This window comes from Acromyrmex echinatior, chromosome 2 (genome assembly GCF_024713525.1).
Source record: "Acromyrmex echinatior isolate Ae372 chromosome 2, ASM2471352v2, whole genome shotgun sequence".
NCBI lineage: Eukaryota > Metazoa > Arthropoda > Insecta > Hymenoptera > Formicidae > Acromyrmex > Acromyrmex echinatior.
This window is the reverse complement of record NC_141853.1, coordinates 12,166,676-12,190,189: the sequence shown is the minus strand read 5'-3', so window position 1 is coordinate 12,190,189 and position 23,514 is coordinate 12,166,676. Positions and strand designations below refer to the sequence as shown.

General features: G+C 35.5%; 1 protein-coding gene and 1 long non-coding RNA gene across 4 annotated transcripts; one reads left to right on the top strand and one right to left on the bottom strand.

The window, feature by feature from the left end:
- Window positions 1-71: 71 nt before the first annotated feature.
- Window positions 72-23,201, bottom strand: LOC105147177 (Golgi microtubule-associated protein). Of its 3 annotated transcripts, XM_011058026.2 has the most exons (13): window positions 22,614-23,198; window positions 21,562-21,641; window positions 20,054-20,128; window positions 8,339-8,506; window positions 8,166-8,270; window positions 7,272-7,677; window positions 4,447-7,143; window positions 4,151-4,254; window positions 3,959-4,058; window positions 852-933; window positions 597-780; window positions 372-467; window positions 72-297 (listed from the first exon to the last, which is right to left on the bottom strand). In XM_011058026.2, the coding sequence occupies exons 1-13, from the start codon at window positions 22,714-22,716 to the stop codon at window positions 142-144; spliced, it is 4,356 nt and encodes a 1,451-aa protein (XP_011056328.1). In that variant the 5' UTR covers window positions 22,717-23,198; the 3' UTR covers window positions 72-141. The 3 variants fall into 3 exon arrangements, with proteins under 3 accessions (XP_011056328.1, XP_087259167.1, XP_011056337.1); XM_087403041.1 differs by lacking the exon at window positions 20,054-20,128 and having other exon boundaries at window positions 22,614-23,201; XM_011058035.2 differs by lacking the exons at window positions 20,054-20,128; window positions 21,562-21,641; window positions 22,614-23,198 and adding an exon at window positions 15,409-15,705.
- On the top strand, window positions 15,857-17,178 carry LOC105147187 (uncharacterized). The gene is made up of 2 exons (XR_015544143.1): window positions 15,857-16,225; window positions 16,361-17,178. It is a non-coding gene; the product is annotated as an uncharacterized LOC105147187 (long non-coding RNA).
- Window positions 23,202-23,514: the final 313 nt, after the last annotated feature.

Here is a 23,514-nt window from a genome sequence, read left to right as displayed (position 1 = left end):
GATTGTTTGCAAAGTGATCAAAGTGGTATATGCGATCAGGCGATAGAAGTAATAATTATTACGGATTGATATAAAATGCAATCGATTATATTATAATTTCTAACATTATTTGTACAATATTTAATATAACGTGTTTAAATATCAACTATCCTTCAACACCTCCTTCAAAATGGATCCTGTATTTCTGGCTGGAATAAAGTCTGGGAATGTTGGAAGAGCAACGTTGGACAATAGTAATGTAGATTGCGCCGATGATGATGATGACTGTTGTTTATTATATCCTGGTCGCGATGAAGGCTACAATTATAGCGCATAATGAGAGCTTTTAATAGAGAATTATTGCATTATGCAGAGTTATTGATATTACTTACTGAATTTACAATAGGCAAAGCTGGTAACTGAGGCTTTGGCTTAGATTCACTTTCTAGAAACCTCACGAAGGCCGTTGATAAGGATGCTTCTTGATCCTATAAGATGTGCAATGTTAGATATTAATGATGTGATTGTAAGCAGAATTATCGAATTTTGAATACAAGCAGAATTATGATATCGATCGGCTAATAAAATTAATTTAATTAATAAACAAGTCTATGTACTTTTAAAGATGCGCCGTTATTTTTGTTGGCTTGACGGCTACTTTGTGCTGTCACGTTATTCAAGCCAGTCTTATCTTTCTCCGGTTCAGTGAAGTCCAAGACGTTGGCAAAAACTCTGAGAATTGAAGACTTGTCTGACGTGGTCGAAGCCAAATAGCCCAAAAGAAGATTTTTTATGAGAACTCTGTAAATATTTCAAAAGATTCATACCGCATTCATTTCATTAAAGATGGAATATATTTGGAACATACTCACTTGTCAACTTTTCCCTCATCACGTTCCGTTGCCTCTTTCACCTTTTGGTCAGCAAAATTTAAAGATGCTGTCAATCGTATCACTGGAAATGAATATTACACATATTATCCATCATTATTAACATAATTAATAAAGAAAATAAATGTAATTGAGCTCTTAAAAAAAAAAAATTAAATTTTGTTAAAAAAGAAAGTAAAAAGATAGAGAAGATTCAGTAAATGCATTCATCCGCAGAAAACTGCCAAATCTTTGTGGAATGTGGTTGATGCTTATTTATATAGTAATTGCGGAATATTTCGGACTTTTTTTTATGTACACCATGCGCGGTATCCATCGTTGTAAAGTTGGCAAATTGGTAGCTCGGAAAGACACGAGCGTAAGTATAACACAAGTACTGGTTGCTTCGATATCACACCAGTACCTGATGCAATACTCTCGCCTGCGCCTTTAGTTGCTCATGCTGCATTCTTCGTTTATCATGCCGTTCTACGAAACTAAGGTTGCGCGCATGCCACTAGAATTAAAGAAGCGTTTTAGTAAAACGATCCGTACTCCAGAGTCACGTACCAGAGCACGTTCGAACGGAATTTCCGAGAGATAGAAGTAGAAAAAGAGAATAAGAGAGCGACTTACATATATAACGCTTTATCTTTTGCCACTCCTCAAAATTTACGGATTGTTAAAAAAATAAAAAAAAAAGAAAGAAAGAAAGGAACAATTGTGACATGCTATGAAATTTTTAAGACCAAAAAAGGGACTGATTTTTTTTTAACTATCAAAATAATCTTTGACCGAACTAAATTCATAATTTTGACGAATCTTGGTAACGAGTGGGAAACCCCACGAGGTAATATGAGCTTTTCGTATTTACACGCTCACAGTTACCGCATGAGATTACCCACGGCTATCGCTACCAAATCATGATTACGTGTTCATTATTTATTTGCATTCAACATTTTAATTTCATTTCTATTTAATATTCTACATTTATATCTAATATTTATTACTTGTATACATATTACAGTATACACCATTATGGAGTACCTCAGTTTATTTATCACACTGTGATGTAATCTTGCGTAAAATTAAACAAAGCGTAATACGCATTCTCCTACAATAAGTCATTATTTAAATTTTAATAAGAAAGTGACCAATCGAATGTGAGATGAATAGTCGACTATGATTACTTAATTTCTTGTAGCTCAAGTAACGGCTTATTGTATTATACAAAGTCCATAAGATTTTATTATTGAATTATATCTCATTTAAGCGTTTCTTCAATTGTTTATATAGAAATTAATTACAACTCTGACATGATTTATTTATTTAAGAAATATTAATACTGAGCGAGGAATTTGTAGATAAAAGCAGTGGCAATTATTTCAGGATCGTATCGTTACAATACCTATATAATTATGATAATTATATCGTTATAATTAATACCTATTGTTATAATTAGTACATAATTAAGATCACTTCGCGCAATCTGACGTCTTGATTCGATGTTTAAAGTTTAAATATATATCGTTAATACATTTGGATTACGCATATGTAGAGGAGATTTGAAAAATTACAAAATATTTCGTGTCTTTTATACTACACATTGCTATTTTACATGCTTTCGACATAACAAATTATATTATTACGTAGAATAATTGCATAGTCTCAAATATTATAAAACGAAAACAAGACAATATCTTTACTAAATGTACGTACATAATAAAAAGGATACACAAATTTGTTGTATTACATAGAAATAGATTGCTAATAGAGGAAATATCTCTATGATATACATACAGCCATTCAATCATACTGTTAATTAGTCATCGTACTAAGTAATTAGTTGCGATATAACAATAATGAAATAATGATTCAATCGAACAAAAATAGGCGATGAGGATACTAGCTGAGCTTATCGTCATATATAAAAGAAAGTGCAACATTAATTATCCTTTTCTTTAAATTTCCGAACGTTAGAGTCATCGATAGGGGTGGGAGAAACAAGAATTCGTATGTGGTAAAGTGCAGAAACGTAGTACCAGCACCAACGGTAATTGCATGAACCAACCAATACGTGATTTGTGAGTATGCAAAGGCGATGATCCAGTTCGTAGCCAGATACCAGCAAGAATCCTGGGCTACTGTCATAAATCCCAGAATTACCAGCTGATATTTGACTACATTACCGGATTGTGTATGTGTTTGCTTTCGCAGATTAGTCACAGAACGCGAACATACTGATAATTCTACACTGTAGTTGGTTTGTATTCTCGACAATGCACGCTTTATCGTATCTTCTCTTCAACCGTATCCTCTTCTCAATCGTGTACATTACATAATAATATATGAATAATGTCCCTTCCGCTGTTACCTCATCATTTCTAAATCCTAAATGTTCTTATATGTTCTTTATGTTATTTACAAAAAAGCCATATATGAGATTGACGTATTCCATTCAGAGATTCGTAGAATAAAAATTTAGTAATGCTTTCAACGGTGCACGTCTGAATATTTTGCCGATCGCGGTAACTGCTAAGTAACTTCAATATTGCTATCATTGGGGAGAGGAAGAAAAACATGAAAAAATGTTTACATATCTATAATTTTGATAGATCTATTTATCACATCTACGATCTGTAAGACTCATAGCACAATTTGGCAAAAAAATTTGACTGTAACAAATATTTTATATATATTTGCGTAGAATAGGCAATTTTCATTGTCATCAAGTTATTGCACTCTCCGCTGACAACATGAAACTGAAATGACGTAGGATTATTGATAGTATCGAATTGCTCTGATTTTATTCTTTTTCTTTCCTTTTTTGTTTTCATAGTATTATTATCTTTCATGTATAAAATTTATACTTAACGCACTATTAAATTAGTGCCGAAGCGCGCAGCTCGATTTTTGTCAGAATGGGTTAAAACAAAAGCAGAAATATGTGTAAAAAAAATACGTGACCAGCCTTCTATATCGTGACGAGAGAGAAACTTATTTTCAACTTGCTTCTCATGATGCATAAAATGATTTAATCGAAAAACACTAATCATGCCATAAACAAAGAGCAAGATGCAGAAATACGTATAATCTTTGATAATAATTACCTTCCTCGTTGAGTCGCTCGATTTGTTCGTCCTTTTTCTCGAGTTGTTCGCTTAGTCTAGAGGCAGCTTTCAGGCATTCTCTAGCTTCACGTAACTGTTGCTGTAAGCACACCGTACAAGCAGTAGGTATATAGTTTTATAAGAAAATCGAGTCGTATTTATACGAATGCATGGAAAGATATAAAAGCAAACCTGTAGATTTGAAGCGTCATCTACTAATTTATCTTGTTTCTCGTATGACTCAGCGAGTCGAGATCGAAGTCTTTCTGTAGTCGCCATGACATCGCGTTCTTTATCTGTAAGCGTGGCATCGTCAATATATCATAGTACTTGAGATCTATGCTATATATATGTACATATACAATTATTATAAAATTTATAATACGAAGAGAGACTATATGAAGGCAAAACTGGTCTGATATATTGTAACATTGATATTATAAAATATTATATATATAAGATATATATGAAACATTATTATTGTTTACCTTGCTGAAATTGTTCCAAAACTATTTGTAAATTAGTCAAAGAAGCAGACTGCAACTGAATATTATCCTCTGCTGCGGATAATTTCGCCTGTATTTGATCCCTTTGTTGAGTAATCAAAGTTATTTGTTGCTGCAACGTTTCTACTTGTTGATTAGCCCTAATATTTGCCGATGTGAAGGCGGTTGAACTACTTTTTACTTTTTCTTCAGCTTGCAATAATCTTGCTTCTAACTCCTGACGATTATTTTCTGCGATTAAGGCTTCCTCCGTATAACTTGATTCCATTTCGACCAAGTGTGTTCTCAATCTCTCTAATTCTTTAGCGGAATTAGCTTCCTTGTTTTGAATTTCGATAAGCTGGTTTTGCAAAATTCTAGTATTAGACTGTTCTTGCATCAGAGCAGCTTCTAGGGCATCGCATTTTTTATTCAAAGCCATGATTTCGATATCTTGGCTGGAATCAACTCCATCGTGATCTCCTTGCTGAGTTTCTACATTCGCTTTATTACGCATCTCGTTCGCTGTTTGTTCAAAAATTAATTCTTGGATGCGAGCTGCTTGTTCATTTACGCGCTGAATTAACTTTTGAATCTCGTTTTGATATTGTAAGCTTTCGTTATGTTTAATAGAAACGAGTTGTTCCATTTCACTCTTCTGATTTCTGATTACAGCAAGATCGTTCGAAGACTGCGCGATAATATTCTTCGCGTGAGTTATCTCAACTTGTAAAATATTTATTTCCTGATCTTTTTCTCTAATAATATGAGAAAGATCTTCAATAGTTTGTTTAGCCATTTCTGCTGATTCTTTATTATTCTCAAAAGCAGTTTGTAACTTGCTGCGCAATTCGTTAATTTCATCCATTAAATTTTCATTATACGCTTTTATGATGTCTTTTTCTCGTCTTTCTTTATCGACAATTGATTTAAACGTTTGATGTTCGTTAGATGTTATGTTCGTATCTCTTGTCATTAAATCTTGATTTCCTGTGTTCACGCCTGTAATTGCATTTTCTACTCCGATTAAGTTATCTTCAGTTGAAAGCTTTTCCTCTTTATTAGTTTTGTCTATGTTTGTCGAAGATATCTCCGCAGCATTTTTTTTCAATTCTTGTGTTTCTTTAGTACGAAGCATTTCTATTTCTTGTTCCAAAAGCTTACATTTGTTTCTTAACAAGTTCAATTCTTCTGTAAACGATTCTTTGAAACTTGATTCATTTCCGGGTTCTATTTCTTGACTTTGAATATTCTTTTTATGTAATTGAAATTGTTCGCTTTGCAACTTAAATGCATAATATTCATTTTCCAATTTTGTATACTGTTGCTGTGCCTTGTATAATTTTTCCTTCAATACAGGCAATTCTTCCTTGTAAATCGATATTTCTTGTTTCAAATCTTCATGTTCTTGCTGAAGCAATGACATTTCTGTGTTTAATAATTCTATCTTATCCAAGGATTCATCATGCGTAGCAGTTAATTGTTCCGACAGAGATGTATTTTCTTTAATTAATCTGTCATTATCCTGATACAATTTTACTATTTCAGATTGTCTCATGTCAACTTGAATCTGCATCGCAGCCAATTGTTTTTCCTTATGTAAAATATCATTTTCCAAATCTAATTTTTCACAATTGGCTTTATTGAGTCGTTTCTGCAAGTCTTCCAACAAATAACCAGTTTCTTCTTGTAGGTCACGTTCATACAAAGCCTTGTCATGTAATTGCATATCCAAGTGTTTATTCTTCCGTAATAAATCTTTATTTTCTTCTGTCAATTTATTTACAATGTCTTGCAAAGATGCAAGATTAGTTTCTAATAACTTCGTTTCGGATAGCTTTAATTCTCCTTTTACATTTTCATGATCGAGTTTCAATTGCTCGATCGATGTTATACCTGCGTTTTTACTCTCTCCTAAAGCTGTTGGAAGTTCTTTATTTTCCTCTTTAAGTGTATATAGTTTGCGATTTCCTTGTACATCATCGTTGTTCGTTAAAGGCACTTCGTTACTTTGTACAGCAAGCATCAAAGTTGAATTTCTTTCTTGTATCGTTTTGTTTTCAATCAAGAGGCGTTTTACTTCTTCCCGTAAAAATTCAATATCCATTTCTAGAGAAGCTACTCGTTCTTCACTTGTCTCAGGAATAGATGGCAAATTCAAATCTAAACCCTGACACGATTTCATTCTCATATTTTTCTCTAACAATAACGAATCTATGTGAGATTGCAATTCTTCGCATTCCATTTGCAAGCCATCTTTCATCTCTTCGGTTTCCTTCAAATCTCTAGTAACTTCAGTTATCTTCCTTTCCAAAACATCTAGCTTCCATTTAGCATCGACATATTCTTTCGCAATAGATTCGAAGATCGATTCTCCCGGTTCAGTACTACTTATGGTACAATTCTTTAAAATAATTTTAACCTTTTCGGTAATATCGTCTAGTCTGCTTGTTTCTGATACTATGTCAGCTTGTGAAGAAACTGTTATTTGTACATGTTTGTCTGATTTATCTACATTATCCGTCTGAATAAACTGATGAATTGTTTCCGTACAGGTATTTTCATCGCGTTTCAATAAATCATTTCGTAATTCAATTATTTTTTTCTTGGCCTCATTGTAATCTACGGAAAGTTGTTCGTACTCATTTTGTAGAGAGCGATGCTTCTTATTACTTTCGTCTTTGACCGATAATAAATTTTCTGCGCAAAAATTGAAATTTATCACTATAATTTTTAGCAACGACAAGATTATTAAGAAAAAAAACAGATATATCAACAAAATTGTATATGTGATGTATTATACATATATAAGACTGTTATTTACTTACCAATCGATTGCGTATATTCCTCGTCCAATTTTTCCATAACATTTAGAAGATCTTTATTTTCATTTTGAAGTTCTTCTATTCTCTCTTGTAACATATCTTCTTTATTGAACAAAAGTTCCTCGGTCGTATCATGCGGTTTGCCTTGTTGCGAACTTGCATGTTTGAGAGCTAAAGAATTATATTCAAAGACATCGACTTTTTCGTCTTGATTGGATTTTTCATGATCTTTAATTTTTTCATTCGTCTCTTTTTGTGCTTCGTTTTCAATTTGTAAAGCTTTTAACGCTCCGCTAATTAAGTCAAATTTCTCGCGTGAATTTAATTTTGATATTACCGAACGAAAATCATTGATAAGACTGGCTTCATCCAACTGGATATGTTTAGCGTTTCGTTCTGCCTCCCGAGTCTAAGAAAAAGCAAAATGTCGATAATGAATATTGTGAAAAAGTAAAAGTAATCTAGTTCAGTAGCATATTAATCATCCGTGTGATTTATTAAAACTATTTTTTGTAAATTAATCAAGAGCCCACTTATTTAAGATAGTAAAAAATATAACTCTAATAAAAAATTATATGAATACCCGCAAAGAATAAATTTTTTCTACTCATAGCAGTACGATAAATTATTAATTTCTATTATAAAAAATTTATTTCCACCGGATTAACTATTCCGTATATTAGATCAATATCCAATTCCCGGATAAAAAACAACGTATTCTTTTCTTCTTTTACACAACTTTACATTTTAACATTTATTTTTTCTTACACACATGCGTGCGAGAGAGTTCGTCTCCTTTTCAATTCTACTGCGACTTTGAGTTCAACCTTATTTAAAATTTAGAATCTTAACAGGAAGATGATGTAAAAGATGCATAATTGATATATCGCTCCATACCTTTTCTTCCATTTGTATTATGCGATTCAGCATGTCTTGTTTAGCCCGTACAACCTCAGCCTTCTGATGTCCATCGGATATATCATCCTTGAAGGACGCGTTCACCTGTACATTAGTTATTTCCACCGACTTAACATCGTGTTACATGGCACTTTGCTGTTAACAATTATTACCTTCTGAACGTGCTTTAGCTCGCATTCTAATTCGCGTACTTTCACGGTGGCTTGTGCCAACTGTTCCTGTAGCTGGCGTACATGATTCTGATTCCTTGCGTTGCGATTGTCGACGCACGATGGTTCCCAGAAAATCCCTTCGGCCTCATCGGTGTGATTCGCGTCCCTCTACAATGAAAGATAGAATTATGGAAATATGCGTCGAGTCGTCTGTTTTAATGCTCTGTAATTTCGAATTTTTTTTTTCCTATTTTGAAAGTCAATTTGTACCTAATCTATCATATCGAAGTTGATCTATCTCAGCAGGATAGATCAGCTATGATGTATACATTCAGCCAGATGTGAATGTATCTTCGTGGAAGAGAAGGGAAAGGAGTCACAGTAATAGAAGGAAGTCGAGACAATTAGATTCTTATGACAGAAGTTCCTCGTGCGTCTTTAAAACGGGGGAATTTTCAATTCTTTGAAAACGGAACGCATTCAGATCAGCGTGTCTCATTCCGACGTAGATGCGTAACCGATACGGAAATATTTTCGAGGTGAACGATACACCGTTGTCGAAATGCTAATGACATGATATACAGGCGTTGCCCTGTGACCCAGGAATAGTATTGTGCTTGGACGATTTTACGCATATGATAAAACATTCTCATCTGACGCATCTTCAACTCGGATCGAGGAAGAAAAGAAAACGAGGATACAATACAAGAGCGACGGCTGAGGAAGAAAACGGCGGGTGAGAGATGAAGAGCAGACGATACCCAGGCTTTACGGGATTACCGCGATCTGATATCGTGTGATTAACGATATCAGACACGGGCAATGTATTGTATCTCACTTTTTCTATAATCTAGAAAAAGTGTATTCCAATCTCTCTCGGCGACGCGTTTTCTCAATTTTCTCCGAGCTGAACGCGCTTGGAAAAAGAAACTGCGCAATTGAAAGTACATCAATTATATTATCGGAGATAACTATTTAACATCTATTTAACTCTTTCGCGTTATATGGAAGCTATTTTTTCCTCCGGTATATCTTTCACACAAATCAATTCATGCGTTGCATCGGAGACACACGGTTTGCGTTTCGTGGTCCAAAGCGGCGGGCTGAAGTGGGACGATCCTAATGAATATGAAAGGAGGTTTCGTTGGGTCAGGTCAAGGAATAATGCGTCGTTTGACTTGCATACAGCGCTCACGACAAGAGTCTCCACCTTTCCTCCGTAACGGCCTTTTCTTTTTATTCGTTTTACACATTTCGGTATGTTAAGAGCAACGGGAAGCGACGTCTAACGTCACGCTCAACGGCGACATTTATGTAAAATCCACGATCGCAAAAGTGGAATATAATTACGCCAGTTGATTCTCATCGGCTCGCATCGATGCGACCAACACCGCAAAAACCATCCCGGACGACTGATAATTACGACTTTAGCTTGCTTCAGCTCATTCGAGTTATTACATGAAACCGACGTAAAAATGTTCATACGTTTTGTGTGCAAATGAAAGGCAAAGCCATAAAGTTGAATAATTCAATGGATGGAATTTGTTATTTCAGATGACGTGTAACGATCATCGTGTCATGGAACAAAAAGGAAAAGAGGGGGAGAAAGAGAATTTGATCGAAACAGCCGAATACAACGTACGCTCAGTGTTTTCGTAAAATGTATTTTTTTTTATTATTTTTTTTTTTTTTAGTTGCTTTTCGAATATTTCTGCATTTTTAACGTTGCACGTACACTAGGATATCTACACGGTCTACACCGTCGCAATGCCGTTCCGCGCGCACAGTTAACGCGTCGCGTCGCCGCGCGCATCGCGCAGATAACGCAATCCTGATACTAAGCGTGGGAAAGGAAGTTAATATCAATCGCAATGTAAACGCGCGTGAGTTATCGTAATCTCGTGAATGAAAAACCAACGAGGTGCACTGGCGGCGCATTCGACCGTCGTGCGTTGCGGTTTTAGCAGCGAATACAAGGGGAGGGGGGAGGGGGGGAAATAGGAGAAGGAAACAAAAGAAAATGGTACATAACGAGTCGACTAGGAGGAACGAATTTCTAATAGAACTCGCACTCCAACGCCGATTCGGCATGCAGATGTTATTCTACATGTCCCATATACGGGCCGGTAATGAAATCGCTATTACGGTGGCTATATAACACGTGCTCTCTTCTCAACTGGGACGCGAGCGGCTGCGTTCGAATCGCTCGAATCGCTCGAATCGCTCGAATCATCCGTTTCGAGGTTTCTTTTTGCGCGACAAATTGGCCGCAAGCAGAGAGATATACACGTGCGCCTCCTACTTGAGTAGATTTTCCAAACCGTGACACACGAGAATGAGCGAATATCGTTCAATCTTATCGTCTAATACGATTAAAATTAAATGTATACGTATAATCAGAGTTTGACGAGTGACAGTGTTTTGTTAACGCATCGCTAACGTTCGCCGCGCTTACGAATGAAGACATTTTTCCGTCTCGATGTCGTTTCACCTTCGGGGAAGTAGCAAGGACGCGAGACATCGTCGTTTATACAAGGCGCATCTCATTGATGGGTGCATTTTTCATTTTTTCTTTGCTGATAATGAGGAATATATCGCTTACAAATATATTTCTATGCCTCTCTTTCTCTGTCTGTCTCTTTCTCGCGCGCACGCGCGCGCGCGCTCGGCGTTATGAAATACACGCTCCGCTTGCGCACGGCAGTTTCAGGTTAACGCGGCCTGCTCTAATAGCGTGGCAGGCATATTGTACCTGCGTCAGTAAGAACATAATAATGTCCATGATGCCAGTGACGTAACCGAGTGGCCGCGACGCGACGTCGCACACACGCACACACATACGCGCGCGCGCGCGCGCGCGCGCGCACGCACGCACACGCGATATCGAGCACTAGCGCGATGTTCACGGACGCATAGTTCAGAGTTCAACAAATAATCCAGAGAAATAACAGCAATTCTCTGTTGTTTCATCGAAAACCGTCACTATGTTATGTGCCTGGATTTTTCGTTTACTCCGAGTGTCGAGATGAACTTGGAGCCCGGATGAGAAGCGATCTCGAGTCACACGCGGTAAATGAAACGCCCGTTCTCCAATTACGCGGTTACGGTTACGTCGCGTAAGACGTCTAAGTGACATCTCGAGATATTTTCGAATTGGATAGAAAGACAAATGGGGAACGGCAGTTCGTGAACGGCGGATTCGTGACAGACTCGATGCCGGATGGAAAAGGAAAGCGGTTTTCGTTTCGGCGCGAAATGAGAACCGTAGGTTACTATTTCCGGTTTCAACTCGCATGACCCCCGCATTGTCAAATATCCTGTGTGTCAAGTAATGACTCCGATCATGGATATTTCATCGGCCGACACGATAATTCGCCGGCGCAGCGCGACGATAGAATTTGCTCATCGATCGGAAGATGAGTGGAATATCAATCGGTGCGTCGTGGCATCCTCAGCCTCTCGCGGTCCTCGAAATGCGGCGATCGATTAATTAGCGAAGCGGAGATATAGTGAACGCTAATGAAAACAGGCGCGCGAGATGAGAGGATGCACGCGAAGAAGAGGAGCATTATCAACGAACGTAGCGAATAACACACCGTCTGTGGTGTTAGATACTGAGAAATTAAGGCTCAGCGCGTTCTTCGAGGCGAGAAATCGTCATCGGAGACGACGGGGAGTCAGCGAGTATAGCGACTCTCATACAACGAGTACGGCGAAAAAAAATTATGGTTGTAACCGTGTCGTTGCACGAAGATTCGCACGACATGGCGCCTCGCGGACCAGACGTTCTTGATCTTTGATCAATGCGAGAGAAAAGAGATCTCTCCCTACGAACGTTAGCTGCATAGATGATCAATGCCAGCGTCTTAATATTCTTTCATTCATCAATATTAACCTTTAGTAGATCCAATTGGGTCCTTTTTCGTGTTCTGCGTATATCTTTTCTTCGAAATACTAGCAATATCTGACTTAAAAATTAATAATCTCCATCTTTTTCACCATTTTACTGATATTGTAAAGTCGAAATATTTTGTCAATTTGTCAGTATTGTATATTGAAAAGGATATAAATAGAGGATCGAAACGTTTATATTGTATCTATATTTTATTAATATACTTTTTATACACGATTATCTAGTATCGGCTTGCAGCTTTTGTTGAATTTATGGTTTCTATCTCTTTCTCTTTTTTTTAAATACACAACTCTGCAATATATTTGCTAATCGCTTTATAATTAGCTGTTGTGTAATTAAGACGTTATTGTAAATCAAGTTTCTTTTTGACGATGTAAGCTAAAGTAATAAACTATTCTTCTTCTAATACATAACTTTATAAATACTTTCTAAAGATAGTATAGAATTAGAGTATATATCGTTTAATAATTTTTGTATATTTATAAAAATGAAAATTAATTCGGAATACGAATGATTCGTGTGTAGTAAAGAACGAAAAATCATTACGTGAAAAAGAATCTTAATAGCTCATCAAATATTGAATGAAATAATTTCAATTAAATGTTCGATTTTAACTAAAATAAATAAAAATAATTTTTTTTTTTTTATCGTTAACAAGTATTACAAGATAATAATAGGATCAATCATTTATTAATAATTACTAGACATTTAGAAATATTTAAAAACATTTAGAATAAAATTATTTTTGGTTATATTGAATATTTGACTGAAATTATTTCATTCAACATTCAACATTTGGTAGCTATTATTAGACTCTTTTTACAGTATAAAGATGTGTTAATTAATGATTTTCGAAATCTTAAGAGAAGAAACATTTTTTTTCTTATAACGCTGAAATTTTTTCATACAACGTTGAATGTTGTGCGTTTAATCCATCTTGTCCGTTTAGCTATGCATATCCGATCATCCTTCGGTTTAACGCTTATGTTTATTAATGTCGACGACAATACTCGAAAGTTTTCGAAACGATGAATGCACAGACGTGGCGTTCTTATATCGCTATTGTGAGCGAAGGCAAATGAATAGCCTATAATACTTTTTTATCATGTACACAGTATCCTTTAACCCCTTCTCAACTCCATATCTACCTACATACGTGCGTGCACGCATGTGTCGTCTATATATATATATATATATATATGTATGTTTCACAAGATTAATAGACCTAATTTAAAAAAAAAACCAAATTCAAAGTATGTAATCTACGTAGTCGAACATTTATATTACACCGTACGTAGCATCCGTTGGGGGTAGAAATATCCGAATGATCCCTTTAACGAATCTCCTAATTATTATCTCAAGTCACGTCCATTTAATCCTATTTTAACAAGTTAAACAAAGGAGATATCGATTATCCGCGAGCATACGTATTACATGCGAATTGTAAGCCTTCTTGTATTTCAGAACGATAACTCCAAATGGGAAAGAGAACGAACACTCAAATACATATTTCAATACTTTTTCATATAATTTTCATTTCAAGAGAGTGATCGCGAGTTATCAAATCGAAGCACGCATATACATACATACATACATACATACATACATACACATATATATATATATATATGTGTATGTATATGTATATATATATATATATATATATATATATATATATATACATACGCGATATGTACATAAGTTGAGATTTTTTTATTTTGATTGACATACGATAAGCACGCGTCAATGCGGCTTTTATCGTTTTTGCAAGTAATATACTGATTTTTGCAACTAGCACGATACTGCCGTACGAGCGCACGAGTAATCGCGCGTCGCGTTGGTTAAGTAATCATAGGTAAGTTTGTCCTTCGCGCATTATCTACCGATAACTCGCAAGCCGTATAGCTTAACGCGAAAAAAAGGCGCAAATTCGATGTGCCACGTAATACTGCGACTGAATAAAAATAAATAAGGCATCATCGCTTTTTTTTTTTTCGAATTCTAATCCTGAAATTGACCTCTTGCGTTTTGCAAGCGTACATCGCGAAAATATTCGTCGCTAAATTATACCTCTGCTTTCCGAGCTTTCCGTTTCTATTTTCGACATTATCTGGAATTTTTTTATAATGCAACAGTATTGTATAATTATCAAAAAGTTATTTTTTACAATGCGATATCGTTAATTATTAAAAAATAATTTTTTATTTAACACGATAATATTATTGAAATAGAGAAAACTGGATTTTTAAAGAGAGAGCGCATTAAACTCTATATGTATCTATATAAACACGATTTTAAAAGTAATATTAAATCGAAGAGGGAATCTAAAAGTTAACTTTGTTGTCCCGCCATTGTACATCTATATCGCAGCTGTAAAACGTGTAACGCAAATAGAGCAAATTATATTATCGTAGAGGGAGAAGGGAGGGGGAAAAGGAAGGGATAAAGAAACCAACGTTATTATTTTTGTATTGAAAAGAAATGCCATGCTAAGCATTTAATGTTGGAATGTGCGACGAACGTTTCAGGTTTAAGAAAGATTTAAGAAAAGGAGGAAGATACGGGTTATACATGCATATAACACTACAAAATGGAGTTATCTCTAATATGATCGATATAAATCGATCATACGGTTAATTTTCCGCGCGAAAGAAGAAGTAAGTGAATTATGAATTAATTATAAAATCGCACGAGGAGGGAACTGTTGGAAAATTTGTCGCGAAACTTACGAAATAGCATCGGTGGATGTGCGCGCGTGCGCGCGATAAGTTGCCTGGTCATCGCTTTGCGCGCGAAATAATGGCACGACAGAAAAGTGCGAGCCGCTATATTTCTTCGTGTCGAGCGACTGCGAGCTGCGTGCTTGTCGTCAGGCATCGTGAAAATTTATGGTTCGACGTTTCTCTTTCGCGGTGAAAAAAAAAAAAAAAAAAAAAAAACGGACGACTTCTCGCGCGTCTTCGAGACGAAGGTGTAAACTATGTAAAGTAAACGAAAAAGTAAAAAGAAAAAAAAAAATAAGCGAGCCTTTTCTCTTCTTCGCGAGCGCTAAAAAGCGCTGGACGGATGGACTTACACCGCGACAATTTAAGAGGACAAATTTCGAAAAATAATAATGTATTTCTGCGACGGAAAAATCAAAAATTATACAGCTTACGTTGAAGCGGGTCGAAAGATCGTTGTCATCAATGTCGCCGTCGTCATCATCATCATCATGATCGTCGCAGCCGGTCTTGTGCAACCGCATGTGCGGTCCCTCGTTCCGTTCTCCAAAGAATTGACGGTATACCGCGACGTACTACCGGGCGATTGGTAGGATCGACTTCCGCGGCTGGCCGTCTTTCCGAAAGGGAAAGGATCGACTTCCCGGGCTGTCCATCACAGGTTGGTGCACGTTCATTTGCGAGGTGCACGACGCGCGCTCGTCGCCGAATGACTGTACATACGTCTCGAGAGTTCCACCTTCCACCAGCTAGTGTAGCGACTCTAGCCAAGTTGGAGGAGGAGAAGGTGGTAGAGGCGGAGGAAAAGGAGGATAGAGGGGAAGGGGATAAGTGGAGGTTACGCGGGGCGATGTACACGTAAGACCGGGCGAGAAGAGCGCATGGCGTGCGTGTGCTTGTGCATATGCGCGATTTCGTGTTCAGAGCGGGATCTCCTCCCTCGTCACGACACAGGAATGTTTCCGAAAACCTGGACAAGTTTCTCTCCTCCACGCAGTGGATTTCTGGATTCTACACACCGTGTTTTTAAATTTATTTAATAACCGCAAGCCACCTCGTCACCGCAAACGAGTAGACCTTCGCAAGTATAATCGCGACACACGATATTTTCCGTATCGAAAACGCATTATATCATACGTGCGCCTTTCTTTCTTCCTTATTGTTCTTAGTCAAACTAGCAGAGGAAAAAGAGACGCAAAGAATTGGAAGAGGAGGATCTCAGTAGAGAGATCGAAATTAATATTGGAATTTGTAAGTAGTCAATTATAAATGTTATTATTTAAATAAATATAATTGTTTGCATTTCAAAATTTGATTAGTCGTACGCATAAACTTGTGTACCGCGCCTTAAACTTGTATACCAGCCATCGATTTGTAACTATACAGGAAACGTGATTATTAATCGCGTGGAGATGGAATGATGAAGGACCGCAAGAGCCAATATAACTGTAGATGTTTATGGGTGAGTAAAATATTGAGAGAAATTTCTTATTGGAAATGGACGAATCAAAAGATTCCGATTACATCCATCAGAATTTTCATTATATCAGCTAGAATTATAATAGATTCAATCAGAAAATTCTACAATAAGACTTTTTCTAATGATATACATATAATAACGGGATCCGTTGGTTAAACGTTGGGATCAAATTGGCGATCAATTTATTGAATATCTGGCCTTGGTACTAAACAACCCTAAAGTTGAAATCATAAAGAGTTATGGTTATATAACAGTTAGGCAAAATTATTTAAAAGTCGTAATGGCTGTTTGCTACCAATGCCGTTAGAACACGATCGTACACATGAACGCACAACGCGTCGCTGTTATTAACACAGGCGTCGACAGGACATTTTTTTATCGGCCCCTATGGTAGTGCGTTTGCTGCGGGCACAGCTGAAGGAAATGGAAGAATATTTTAACGAAAGCACACTACAGTAATCGCTGTAGGAGGATCGCCATAAGAGGCTCGTCTCTTCCGCTTGCACGCTCTTAGAGGGAAACCGATTAGAAATACAAATTTAAAATACAGAAAAGAGAAAGGAGCTGTAAACGAGATACAATGAAGGTACAATCATAGAAGGATAATGATAAAAAACATAAACATGTTTATATTTTACGTCTGATTCATTTATTTGTCGCATCGCTGCTGGCGATTTGTTTTTCGAGCTATGTAAAATGACTTTTAATAAAAAAAAAAAAATAACACAAAGAGAATAGAAGGAGAACCAAAACCCAAGAAACAACAAGTAAGATGTGACACTGAAAAAAATATTTAATTAAACTAACAAAAAGGCCCAAACAAGAACAGCATACGGAATTTCATATTTCAGATAACCAAGAATTTTGTTTGTTCTCATCAAAATGTCCATTCTTGTTGAAGCTTTTTATATTGTTTTCGTCAAAACATTTTTCTCAAGATATACTTCATAACGCATAAATTATATATTCACGTTACGTTCGTGGTATTCATGGTGTTTTACCAATCTTATTCTCTAACGTCCCACAGCCTTCTACAGTCTTTTATCCCTCTAATAATTTTATAGCATCATACTGTTTACGAAATCATGAAATTTCTAATTAATGAGATCGATCGCCGAGCAAGCAAGCGTGTTCCGCGAAAAAGAAGATAAAAAAGAATATAAGCTTATGGGGGGAAAAAAAAACGAGTTCGAATATCGATTATGTTGAAATAGATTGAAAACAAGCGAATAGCATTTAGTCGCAAAGTAGGATAATTAGCGAAATAGTAAATGTATTGCTAACCTTGGCAAATTTTCCAAAAGACCTTCCGTATCTGCTTTTAACTTTATTGCACAAATGGCACTTCGTTTCTACGCACCTAACTTCCACCACAAGAGCCTGAGTCGACCTGTATTTATAGGCACCCGATCAGGAGAGTAGCCATAGTCACTATCGTGCTGAAAACTGAACGCAACCCCCGACCGTATACTTATCGTTACTTCTGAGCGTTATCGAAGCGGCGATGAAACAACTGCGGGGTGGTACACGACTACTAATCGAAATCGATCGATCGAACCGTTATTGTATTATAGGATACGCGCGTTTTTCTCGTTGAACTCCTCATCGAATCGATTATGCACAATGCGCGCCTACGAAGAAATCCTCCGTATTCCGTGGATCCACGAAGAAGTAGATTTGATCTTCCGCACGTTTTACGACTGATAATAACGGTTTATTCAAAAACACATTATTATACGCGTTATATTTTCTATTTTTTTTTTTTTAAATCATGCGCAGACGTTCCGTTATACTCGTTGTGTAAAAACGCGCGAGAATGTCTCCACTGCTCGTTATCGATCGAATTTCACCGGGAAACGAAAGATGAAAAACGCGCGTTTCTAATTGTTTTATTGTTCAAATTATAAATAACGTATTGGGCAACTTTCTGAGCTGATGCGCTCGTTTCGATAGACTCCAAGGACTTTTAATGCACTTACGTAACGATGCATAAGCAATGAATCATCGTATCCTTCTGCCTTCCATTTTCTGCCTTTACAATATAAAGGAAATGGAAAACCGATATACTCTCGTCTCTGCTTTCGGCGTGTCATCGATTATCAGGAATGAAGAATGACGTGGAGAAAGTTTAATACACAAAGTTTAATATACAATGTTCTCTCATCGTTATTCCAATTTACAGCAGTTGACATTTCAAGCTTTTCTGATTTTTCTCGCAATCCTCACAGATTTCTTTAAGCGCGTTGCGACAGTTTTGAAATTTAATATTAAATATTATTAAATATTTAACACATATCCGATAATTGTTTCAACGATTAAATACAACGAATACATACAGCTGACAGAGAAAAATGGAAGGGAAGGGAAAGATTCAGTAAAAAAAACGATTGTTAATTTGCCTGAAAGAAGAAATAAAAGAAATTCTCTTCCCGGAGAAATTCGTGACACATTCCACGGCAAGTGAGACCGATCCTTTGTTGATCCAAGATACGTAATAAAGTGTAAGAACGTGGAGATGTGTTACCTGCTTATCTTCCGTTCCTAACACACGTTTAACACAATGAAAGGCATAAAACAAATCTAAAATATTTCGAAAATACAATAGATACTGTCTTCTTTCTTAAGTATTTTTAATTATATCTTGTCACTTCAATTTTCTTTTCTCGCATTGTATTTTTACGTACAGACGCACGTTCCTTTTTCCGTCGAGGTCAAAGTTCGTTTTTGCCTCGGTCTGCATGTTGAAACGTTTCTTCTCCACATGCGATCGTATCATCGTAGTTTTGGAAATGTATAGAAATGTGCTCCGATGCATATATATATATATATATATATATATATATATAGATACATACATATATATATATATAGAATTATATTACAATGTCCTACGTCGACGTAACAAAAGCCCCTTATCTAGGCGCTGATAAGGAAAAAATAGTCTTTCCGCTATTAACAATTACTATCGGTATCTGCTAAATAATGCCAAACGGCTAGTTAGTCGTTATCGCAAACGCATTTACTTCGCACGCACACATGTACAAATATGCGACATGCATGCACATATATTATCGTATTTACAATTTAATGGCAGCAGCAAGTAAAGACAATGAATCGCTCTATTATTACAATGATGTAACAACAATGAATTATCGCGTGATGTGGAAGCCCCGGGAGTCTCAACTGTTAACAAGGAGACAAGGTGGACGATGCTCTTTGCACGGTTTATAGGTCACGTAATCGCGAATGGTTCTTACATTTGAAAAGGTGATAACTAACACGTCGAACGTTCGCGAAAAACCTTACATTGCGTCCGTTTGAAAAAAAAAAAAAAAATGTGAAACGAAGAAAAAAGAAGATCACACTTCTTAGTCATTCTTGTCGATTACATGTGTGTGTCATGTTATACCTTTTAATCAATAATTAATTATGACAAACAAATTAATTATAGAAATAATTATGTCAGTTTTTATTGCCTCTCGAAATACCATAAAAAGTCACGCCTAATGCAAATAGTAAAGCTTTTTTCATTTTTTTTTCTTGACTGTTAACAACTCTCGCGGCAATTATTGGAGTTATTTAATACAGAATTAACTTACCGATTCCTTGGACTTTGCGTTTATCTCGATAACGGTTCTCTGAAGCTCGCAATTCTGTCGACGCAGGAGAGAAATCTGTATACGATATATAATTCTTATGTAAGTAATATATAATATATACCTCTATAAAAAAAGAAATTATACGAAGGTAATAATTGAAGGTCACAACTATTGCATATTAATATATATGCCAATTCCTCTTCGTTCTTTCTTTCCTATGTACGTGTACGTCATAATATTAAAAAAATATAACAAGCATTAATATTCATTACTATATGTATAGACTTTACTATTGCTAGATTATTAAAAGAATTTTTAAAATTTTTGTGATATTACCATAGATGATAAGTAAGCAAATTCATCGATAAGCGAAGACAAACCGCTTAAAAAGTGGGATAAAAATAAAGAAATTCGTAAAAAAATTAAAATTATACTGAGCATTAATATTTATTATTATAAAACGGGGACCGGAAATAAAGAAATTTATAAATTCAGAATTTAACGAGATTATAACGGTATATCGATTTTTACAGATTGTTATCAGGCGACAGCCGAAGCGCTTTTAACGTTCGACTTTGGCACTCGAGTAGAAATTCTTTCCGTGAAATTTGAAAAAAAAAATCTCACCACAAGCTGATCCGGATCGTTTATAAAGCGATCGCGCCCCAGATCCTCGACTTAAATATTAGGAAGCACAGTCAGAAGGAAGTCCGGTGGTGCCCCGTGGATACAGGACGTACGATACGCGTTTACATTTGCTGCTCTTATCTTACGTTTGCATTACGATAACGGTCCCCCCACCTCTCACGATCCTCGATGCGTTATCTCACATGACCCTTGGTACCACCAAAACTCCCCTCTTCCTGCGGGGTTTCCTCAGCAAGGCTCGAACTCCCCATTTGCCGCGAGATAGAAAAAGCGTCAAATCGTAGGTAGGTAGGTATGTACATAAAGTGCCTCACAATCATACGCTCTTTCACAATCCAGGAAATATCTTCGACGAGCTTGAAATCAGGCTTTCCTTTCTCTACTTTCCGGGATACCTAATACATACTTCCCGCCGCTTCGGTCTATCATTTTTGACCGGTTTAAAAGATCCCTGATCGTAATATCGTTCTAACGGATAAGGCGGAACGCGATGTTTGCTCTACACTCGTTTGCGATTATTGGGGAACGCGACATCTGTTAAAATAATTTCTAATCATAACGTAGCTCTTTTCTCTTATCTGAACTGGTAGACATCTGTGCGTATATTAAGTGCGACCTTTTTTTTATTTTTTTTTTATTTTTTCCAATTAATGTGAAAAATACAACCACGAAGGTTAGAATGATTTAAAAGAAAGTCATGTACATATCGAATAAAATTAATCACCTGATGATCCTTTTTCACGATTACAAATTTATGTATGAAATGTTGTGATTATAAAAAATGTTACTTTTAAAAAGAAACGTGCAAATTCCAAAAAATTAATTATAAATATTAATTTATGTGATACAAATGTATTCACCTCTGCATCTTTCGTGGTAAGCAGATCCTGCAGTTGGATGCATTTATCGTTCGCCTCCTTCAACTCCTTTGATCGTTCGTCTAGAAATAAATAATTATTATCAGAATCATTTATTATCGTGGTATTTTATAAATATATTATATTTTATAAATGGTATTAATCGCTGTTATATTGAAACTTATATTACTAATTTTCTAATTTATACATGAGAAAATAATTAGAAAAGAATTATGACAAAAGTTATGACGTGAATTATTACGACAATTTTTAATTAAGTTCCTAATATCCATTTTCCCACAGAAATCCAAACAGAATATGTCGATAAACAATCACGAATAATTGCGAAATTTAAACAATAATGAATTACGCAAAACTGATTTACGAAGATAATTAAAAAAAAAAGAAATAAAACAATTAATCTAAAACAATAATAAAAATTAATTAATTGTTATTTCCAAATCCATTTATATTCAATGTAATATTAATTTAGAATATGAATTTTAGATCAAAGTTTTAATTGATAATCATCAACAATCACAGAAATTGATAATAAAGCTACATGTAGAATTAATTTGTAGCAAAAAAAGAAAAAATACAACAAATTTAAAAACTAATGAAAATTAGTATTAATAATGTTTTTAAATCACATTCGATGTAATATTAATTATTGTTTGTAATTATTATAAATATATTGCAACATTCATTTTTAAAATGTGTAAATTCTCGTTCAAAGTTATAATTTATACGTTATATCTATTATAGCAGATTTATACTTTAATATATAAAAATTATATATATAAAAATATATGATCTTTTATATTATATAATTTAAGCTGATCAATATACTGTTTTGATTACAGTCGTTAAAAAAGATTACAAGTAAAAATAGACCAGCCACGTGATTAGTGAACTCAAGTGGTAACAATTTCTCAGTCGATAAGAAATAGAAACGTCATTTGACAGCCGTAACCTAACCTTTTACTGGAAAAACTACGTATTATGAAAATATAAGATCTGGAGTCGTGTTAGAATTTCGAGACATTAATACGTACCTATTTCGTCAACGATACCATCAGATAAAACTTCCCTCGTAAGATTCGTGATGTGTCCTTTTAAACTGGAGATACTGGATAAACTGTCACCGAACCACGCCATTTTTCACGTTAACGGTGAATGTCGCTTGTGTTATTCGATAAGTATACTGGCATTTATCACTGTGAACGATTGTCGTGCGTATGACACATCGCAACGATGGAAAACTCGAATTCGTTATGTCTATGCGAATTACAAAACATGCTAACACGTATACACTTGACAGCAGACAGGTTGAAACTCTCTCTTCTTGATGAGTTTTGGAACGCACTCGAGCCTTAGATTAGAACACATAGTTCTAATGGCTTCTGCACACTGGACGCGGAAACGCCGCGAGGCAAAATGTGACATAGCAGCTAATAAGCTCATAGCTTCTAACATGTTCATTGGTTATCGTGTTGCATTTTGCCGCGCGGCAAACGTTTCCATTCAATCACAATTCAGTGCAGGAGCCATAAGATTCTAGTCTAATTGTTCACGGAACTGCACAGTGAGCGATTGTACCAACTGTCGAGATTGCCTATACGAACAAGATGTTCGATCAAATTTTAATCATTCTATTTAATTTTAATCATATATCTTATTTAATTAAAAAAATATTTTGAATTTAAGCATTAGGAATTTAAGCATAAGTTTAATTAATAATGTATACATGCGAGATAAAATTTCAACAATTAAAAGAATAAAAATTAGTGATTTTGGAAACTGCAGAAATTTCTGGAGATCATAAAAAAATCATTAAAATCAAAATTATTAAAATAAGTGATGTATTCTGATACAAATGAAATAATAAAAGAGAATTGAAATACTTATCTTCCAAAAAATCTTAACATTTATAATTGTTGGTGCGTTCCAAAACTT

Coding starts and splice junctions, on each gene's coding strand:
- LOC105147177 (XM_011058026.2), bottom strand. CDS start 22,716: ATGGCGTGGTTCGGTGACAGTTTATCCAGTATCTCCAGTTTAAAAGGA. Junction 7,144..7,271: donor GGAATATACGCAATCGATTG/GTAAGTAAATAA, acceptor ATTTTTGCGCAG/AAAATTTATTATCGGTCAAA. Junction 781..851: donor GATGAGGGAAAAGTTGACAA/GTGAGTATGTTC, acceptor AAATATTTACAG/AGTTCTCATAAAAAATCTTC.